The 8,496-nt window shown below is 49.1% G+C and overlaps 1 protein-coding gene across 1 annotated transcript in view; it reads right to left on the bottom strand.

Moving 5' to 3' along the window:
- Window positions 1-7,848: 7,848 nt before the first annotated feature.
- Window positions 7,849-8,496, bottom strand: part of pmp22b (peripheral myelin protein 22b) — a gene marked incomplete at both ends in the record, with an annotated part of 9,448 nt that continues 8,800 nt past the window's right edge. The window contains one exon of the mRNA XM_084456539.1: window positions 7,849-8,009. Coding sequence (XP_084312665.1) covers window positions 7,849-8,009 — 161 coding nt within the window. The remainder of the gene's footprint in view (window positions 8,010-8,496) is intronic.

An 8,496-nucleotide genomic window follows, 5' to 3' on the forward strand; every position in this document is an offset into this window, starting at 1 on the left:
CACGCTCTGACTGTCTCACGCTCTGACTGTCCCACACTCTGACTGTCTCACCCTTTGACTGTCCCACGCTCTGACTGTCTCACGCTCTGACTGTCTCACGCTCTGACTGTCTCACGCTCTGACTGTCTCACGCTCTGACTGTCCCACACTCTGACTGTCTCACGCTCTGACTGTCTCACGCTCTGACTGTCCCACGCTCTGACTGTCCCACGCTCTGACTGTCCCACACTCTGACTGTCCCATGCAGCATGCGCCCACCATGCTCCTCGCATGCGACCGGACCACGTTTTCACTGCGACACACACTCTCCCGCAGGCGGCGTCCTGCTTTGTTTCACATAACCATCTGGGAATTCTGTGTTGGAAAATATTTGGAATACTTGGCAGGTGATTGGATGAACCATCTGTCTATCATGCGCTAAATTCAACCGCTCCTCGCTGTCATAAACCCGCCCACCGTATTGTTTTTGTATTTCAAATTCCTCTGAACCAATGCTGATTGGCATGATTGTTTTCTGATCTGGCACAAACAGATCTCTATGGAGAGTGTCCAGACTGATTTGTGAGAAAAACAGAAAGTGAGCTGGCGAGATCAGGATGGTCTCACAAGGCTAGCGGCTTCGCTCTCCTTGTGTGGTGCTGGTGCCAGGGGGAGGGGCTTCAAGCTATGGAGTCATTGATCTTTTTATAACGATGCTCAAAATGTTCAAAATGGTGAGAAGAAAGTGTGGCTTTATTTGGTCGTCAGTATGAGTGCGTTACGAGGGCAGCTTATGTTTCACAGCGAGGAACTGTCACCCGGTTGGTTAGATATCATATTAGCCCCGACGTTCCCCAGCTGTTAAAGGTACATTCCGTAAAGTTTAGGTCACGGACTGACCTCATGTATAAATGAAGCATGCGCTGCCCTGCTGTGACTGACGGTGTTTGTATAAGTGATTCTGATGCATGCTGGGGGGAGAGGCTGATTTAGTCCTGGACTCCATCAGACCACAATGTTTCCTTTATGGCGAGTACATGATGGACGCCCCAAAGGTCGGTGATCAGACGTGTGTGGCGATGACCTTGGTCCCGGTCTTGACCTTGAGAATGGGTCGGTGAGGCCCGGGAGAGGGGGTGGGCGGGGCATCCAGACGTGGGGCCCCTTTTTTTCACATGACAGATGAGTATGCCGCTGGGGAGAATGGAGTGGACAAAAAACAGGCCGTCAACTTTGACCTCTTCAAACAACTCTCAGGAGAGGTGGGAGCAGGTCTGTCTGTCTGTCTGTCTGTCTGTCTGTCTGTCTATCTATCTATCTATCTATCTATCTATCTATCTATCTATCTATCTATCTATCTATCTATCTATCTATCTATCTATCTATCTATCTATCTATCTATCTATCTATCTATCTATCTATCTATCTATCTATCTATCTATCTATCTATCTATCTATCTATCTATCTATCTATCTATCTATCTATCTATCTATCTATCTATCTATCTATCTATCTATCTATCTATCTATCTATCATATCCCCTCAGCATCCTGGTCATGTTCATGAACAAACCCAGAGGACCGTGGGGATTGAGGAACCCCCAGGGTAAGGGTGCACCTCTGTCCAGGGTCAGCTTTGAAGAGGTAAGCAAGAACTGTGTGTGTGTGTGAGTGTATGTGTGTGTGTGTGTGTGTGTGTGTTTGTTTGTCGGTCAGGGGAGATCAAAGAGCGCGCGCCTCTGATCTGGCCCAGCTGCCCCTCCTGTCCTCCCTCATAGTGTGTTCTGTCATTAAGAGAGAAGGTTATTAAAGCTGGAGCCCCAGGACCCTCCAGGACGGGCGGTGCTACCCAGCAGATGGTGACAGGAGCAGGGGAGAGACAGCGACAGGCATGCCCCCCCCCCCTCCACACACACACACACACTGAAATAAAACCCGATTTGCATTTCATGAGCCTTAATTGTGTCTGTTGCCCTCCTTGCCAGCGGCCCCTTGTCAGGCTGACCCCCCCACCCCCCCCCCCGGACCCTGTGAAGGAGCGGTGATAGATGGAGCTGGACCTTCTGGTTGGAGCTCCTCTTATTGTGTTCCGCAAATTAGAAAATATGATCTCCCCATAGGCTGTGTGCTCGCCTGTGCGGGACGGGGGTGGGGCGCGTTTGGGGACAATAAAAGACGGAAAGTGATTATTTCGCCGTCTTGTCCTTGACCCCGTGACGGGGAACCGTGACGCGCCCATAGTGAAGGGTTGGGAAACGTCAAGCGGCACGCCTATAAGTGTGATGAAATATTGAAGATCAATTTAGTGGGTTTCAACTGAGGATCAGTAAAATTGAGTCTTAACCATCTCCACATTTCAATGTATTGATTTTCTGCTATCTTTCACAAATGAAGGTGTTACTGTTGAGATGACTATTCAACACAAACTGCTTTAGTAGAATTATTGAAAGGATGTGATTGATTTAGAGGGTGAGGACAAGAGGTGTGTGTGTGTGTGTGTGTGTGTGTGTGTGTGTGTGTGTGTGTGTGTGTGTGTGTGTGTGTGTGTGTGTGTGTGTGTGTGTGTGTGTGTGTGGGAGGTGGGGAGGGGAAGTAGGGGTTCACTCATTGAGGACACCCCCAGATGTCTGAGGGGGTAGGGGTGAGAGGGTTAGGGGGGTAGGGGAGGCAGGGGTGTGGGGGGGGGTGACAGGGGTGAGGAGTGGCAGGTCAGATTACGGTGACGGGGGTGAACATTTGGGGGTCACCCCTGCTACCGCTGTCACCCCCCGCCCCAGGAGTGAGGAGAAGGATGCGGGGGGGGTGGGGAGAGGGGTTCATACCCAACGTACCAGACCGTACCTCCTCCTCCTCCTCCTCCTCCTCTCTGTTCCCTGTTCATCCTCCTCCTCCTCCTCCTCTCTGTTCCCTGTTCCTCCTCCTCCTCCTCTCTGTTCCCTGTTCATCCTCCTCCTCCTCCTCCTCTCTGTTCCCTGTTCCTCCTCCTCCTCCTCTCTGTTCCCTGTTCATCCTCCATGCTGTCTTCATCCCACTGCTCCTGCTACTCACAGCAGCTCCTCCAGCTCTGTTCATACCCAGTGTTCGTCTCCTGTGAATTATAAGGACCAACAATGACAAATATACCCAAGTGAGATTATTTTCCTCAAAATTAGCGGTCGTTTGTCTTGTCGCCGTTCAGTTGCTGTCTGTTTGGCCATAAAACCTCTTTAATGACACGACGGAGGAGGGACCTTCATTAGTGTGATGGAGGGCTAATAGACCTGCTCATAACAGAAACTACTGATGTCTCCTCCCGGTAGTACGCTACACTACACACAGGCATGCACGCACGCACACATGCAAACACACACACACACACAGAAATCACTATGGGACGTTTCTCCCACAAACAGTCCCAGAACAAGGGTAATGGTCGTATGCTGAGTTAATGACCTCTTACACACTGCAATAAGACAAAATGGTTTGTGGACCTCTGGGGAGAGATTTGGGACCCCCCCCCCCTTGGGACCCCCCCCCCCCCCCGCTCCCTCTTGTTTTACGACAGCAGTCGCCAAAACACAAAGCACATATGTAGATTCCTGAAAGACGTTCAATGTGTAACACCCACATCTCACCACATAGGGGCAGTGTACACCCGCTCACCAAAGACAACCATCTCTAAAATGTATTACCTCCTGTAACCACTAGATGGCGCCATCGCTTAGGGGGACGCATAGGATCAGTCGCCCCCATTCATTCTCTCCACATGAAGAGGCGACGGTCAGCTTTGACGGCAGCACAGTGCAGCGTCCTCGGTTCACCCAGGGACCGGGAGCTATTTCAAGTATGTTTGGAGGAGGCAGTGGGTCAGAGTGACCTCCCAGACTCGCAGCAGGAATCCAGCCCTCTCCCAGGCCAGCAGGGCTCTTTCATAGGAGGGAATTCCATCACCACTCCAGCTGGACCGTCTCTGCCTCGTTACTGCGTGAGAAAATACCCTGACTGACCACAAGATGTGATGTGTCCATACGTCAATCAATCAATCAAAGCTTTATTTATTTATACGTTACAACACGAAGAACTGTAAGCATTGAGGAAAGTAGAATTTTGGCTGTTTAAGTAGCCTAGGTGTAAACAGTGTTGGTCGTTGAAAGAAACGAATGATGCATATTGTGGAAGGAAACATCCTTTTATTAGTTAGAATGAGAGAAGTGTTGGTGTACAGAGCAGAGAGTTGGAGGAAGGGTGGTTCTCATCAGAGACACAGAGGCCTCTTCAAACTGAACCTTTGTACAGTACAACACACACACCTGGCACCATTTGATACATCTGCTCCAAAGTGTTCACCTTTTATACTGAAGCTCTTGATCTTAGAAGACATTTCAATTGGGGATTGACATAAACCTACTAGAGTAAAGCCAACAGTTATTCTATACCATCTGACAGTATCCTGGTCTTATCCTATACCAGCTATTTTATACCATTTGACAGTCTCCAGGTCTTATCCTATACCCGTGGGAGCAGGCTTGTGCCAGTGACACGTTAGTTGCATGCCCAGGATGACTGGCAGTAACCCCTCATGCCTGAGACCAGGGCGGGTAACATTAGTCCCCTCGCTGTTGCCCCTGTCACACGCCCCGTCACACGCCCAGACACCTTGGGTTACAGCCTGACATAAACGCTACCGACTCACCTAACCCTACACACTAGCCCTAACTCTATAGACTGACCCCAACCCTACAGACTGAGCAAACTGACCTAACTAGCCCTAACTCTCCAGACTGACCCCAACTCTACAGACTGACCCCAATTCTACAGACTAACCCTAAGCTTAGAGACTGACCCCAGCCCTACAAACTGACTGGACAGTCTACCGGGACTGCGACTGACAACATAGCTCAATAAAACAATATCGCACATGAGCCAAAAGTCGTCCACTTTTATATTCTTCTTGGAGTGCCGCTATTTCCACCTACTTGGTGTTTTTGGGATTGAGTGTAGCTGAGCGCCCACAGCCAAGGAGGCAGTTAGAGGACGCTCATCTGCTCTGCATGTCCCTCTGCTGGGCCATGGGACGGAGGTCAAACCCCCCAGAACCATCTCAACCATGCTGGACACTAGTTCTGATCCGAAACCCACACGGCCAACGCCGGATCCAGGACCACACTCTATACAGACAGCTGATCACGGAGGAACACTGTAGCAATGCATCCATATATATACAGTATCTTACTGTGTGTGGTGAAGAGATTGATGGTCAGAAGAGTTTCAGAATTTGCGTTCACTTTAATAGCACACAGTTATCTAAGACAGACCAGACACAGTTAACATCAGCAGGAGGTTCACAGCCTAAACTAAGGTCACCTGCTGCAGGAGTAGTCTACAGTTATGCTTCGAGACAGACAATGCAACTATAACATGTTATTTACAGCTCCATATCATTGTGATTCCTTCATAGAATAGCATTAGTGTGAACTCCTGTTCGTACATGCAGAGGAATAGACACACACACACACACACACACACATATATATATATATATATATATATATATATATATATATAGTGTGAATGGATAATGCTGCTGTTAGGATCCCGCGTTGTGTCAGTGAATCAGTTCCCATACTAGATTGCCACAGATGTATTACTAACATGACACCAACAAAGAATTTACCGAAAATAAATCAAATCTGCATTTCAGTGGGTAGTAACTGCAGCATGGCAAACTTCAAGTATGTGAAACAGATATTTATATCACAACTGCGAACCTCACTGTCCTACTGCTTCAGTATGGCTGCCTTCCTAATACACAATTACCATTTCATCTCATATGGAACCCTTATTCCATTCTTTGGCTGTAATGCCCAGCTTGTTGGTACAGTGCTCCATCCCAAGTTGGCACCTAGAGTGTGTTTGCTGTCATAAGAAACAAACACCGACATCGTCAGCTAGATAGAGGTGTCCTGTTAGATCACTGTCCTGTTAGATCACTGTCTTGTTAGATCACTGTCCTGTTAGATCGCCTCTCTGACCCACCTGTCCACTCATGTGTCCGCACATTCATAGATCAACGCATGACATTCTGATTGAATACTGATGATCATAACATATTGATTACATAGAACAATGCTTAATTCGGTTTCACTCCACATCCACAGCTAATTGTATTATCAGAATAAACAACCTTTGACAAATCCAAATCAATTCTGGCAGCCCTGTCTATGAAGATGCTGTTCCTGTCTATGAAGACGCTGTTCCTGTCTATGAAGATGCTGTTCCTGTCTATGAAGACGCTGTTCCTGTCTATGAAGACGCTGTTCCTGTCTATGAAGATGCTGTTCCTGTCTATGAAGATGCTGTTCCTGTCTATGAAGATGCTGTTCCTGTCTATGAAGATGCTGTTCCTGTCTATGAAGATGCTGTTCCTGTCTATGAAGATGCAGTTAGGCACATGTACATCACACACACTAGCTATCACCTAGCTATCTCTGACTGTCACATGGTACACATCCGCTTGTCTGACTCTAAATGATAACTATCAGTAAAAGGAATGGTAAATGCATAGCACCATCTTTGTTGAAAATAAGAAATAGAAAAATAACAACAATAAAAGTCTGAAACTTGTAATGTTACAAATAGAAAATGGCCATAGCTATGATGAACGGTTAATCTAAACCATCGTCGATATCCCACTCTTCTTTTTGTAAGGCAAGCTCAGTAATCTCTAATTCTTTCATACATGCACCTTGGTTAAAATACTCCATATATTTTTTTTTTACTAATACTTTGGTGCTTACCAAAACAATAAACAGAAAAATAAAGCGGATAATTATTCCATCATTACAAACACATATTTAGGCACTTAATCAGCAAAAACAAACGCATACGAGTATCTTTGTTGACAAAGCAACACAACAATGCTATGTACATATATGTAAAAAGTGTTATAAATAGGTTTTAAACCATAGATACTATATACATCTTCAGATTGTGACAGTATTGGTTGTCTCCATGTCTAGGTGGTTTCTGCAGCCCTGGCTGAGGTGTGGGTGATGTGGCGCTCGTGTTGGCTGCAGGTCAATGGCCAGGGACTCTGAGGCCTGGCTCCTCCTCCTGGGAGCTGAAGGGGCGGGGGCCTGGATCTGGGTGAGGTGAGGGGGTGGGTCTAAGGGGCAGGGTTAGGTATGGGTCAGGGTGAGATGAGGGGTGGGCCTTGGTGTAAGGGGCGGGGCCTGGGTCTGGTGAGGGGGCAGGGCCTGGGTCTAAGGGGTAGGGCTAGGTCAGGTCAGGGTAAGGTGAAGGATGAGAACTTGGCCTGGGTCTGGGGGGCGGGGCCTGGGTGAGTTGAAGGGGTGGGGCGGGGTTAGGTCTGGGTCAGGGTGAGGTGAGGAGGTGGGGCCTGGGTATAAGGGGCGGGGCCTGGGTATGGGTGAGGTAAAGGGGCGGGGCCTGGGTCAGGGTGAGGTGAATGGGCGGAGCCTAGGTCTCGGTGAGGTGAATGGGCGGGGCCTAGGTCTGGGTCTGGGTGAGGTTAAAGGGTGGGGCTTAGATCTGGATGAGGGGGCGGGGCACGGGTCTGGATGAGGGGGTGGGGCCTAGGTCTGGGTCAGGGTGAGGGGGCGGGTCCTAGTTCTGGTTCTGGGTGAGGGGGCAGGGCCTAGGTCTGGGTCAGGGTGAGGGGGTGGGGCCTAGGTCTGGGTGAGGGGGCGGGGCCTAGGTCTGGTTCTAGGTGAGGGGGCGGGGTCTGGTTATGGGTGAGGGGGTGGGGCCTAGGTCTGGGTGAGGGGGCGGGGCCTAGGTCTGGTTGTAGGTGAGGGGGCGGGGTCTGGTTATGGGTGAGGGGGCGGGGCCTAGGTCAGGGTGAGGTAAAGGGGCGGAGGAACAGGGCTCTCATTCCCGCTTTCTCAAGATGACGTAGATGAGTCCGCTGATCAGCGCCAGAGGGAAGGCAACCCAGGCCAGGATGTAGGCGAACCCGAAGGATGAGGTTGCTGGCACCCACTCTGGACTCATCACTGTATAGATGATGGCCCCACTCATCACAAACAGACCTGGGAGAGGACAAGAGAGAAGGGTGTTAACAATGGAACAACACTGCCCTAATGTCCTGTTAGTTCCTGAGATGTTGTGTCAGGAGAGATCAGTAATGTCCTGTTAGTTCCAGAGATGTTGTGTCAGGAGAGATCAGTAATGTCCTGTTAGTTCCTGAGATGTTGTGTCAGGAGAGATCAGTAATGTCCTGTTAGTTCCTGAGATGTTGTGTCAGGAGAGATCAGTAATGTCCTGTTAGTTCCAGAGATGTTGTGTCAGGAGAGATCAGTAATGTCCTGTTAGTTCCAGAGATGTTGTGTCAGGAGGGGTCAGTAATGTCCTGTTAGTTCCTGAGATGTTGTGTCAGGAGGGGTGAGGTCAGTAAGTGAAGCTTAAATTCCAAGTGGCTTCCGTGTGATTAGGACAATGTCCCCATCATATGTGTGATGTTTATTTTCTGTAGCCCAGGAAGTGAAATCTCTAGCGGGGCCCTGGTAACCCTGGTCA

This window comes from Borostomias antarcticus, assembly GCF_949987555.1.
Source record: "Borostomias antarcticus genome assembly, chromosome: 22".
Classification (NCBI taxonomy): Eukaryota; Metazoa; Chordata; class Actinopteri; order Stomiiformes; family Stomiidae; genus Borostomias; species Borostomias antarcticus.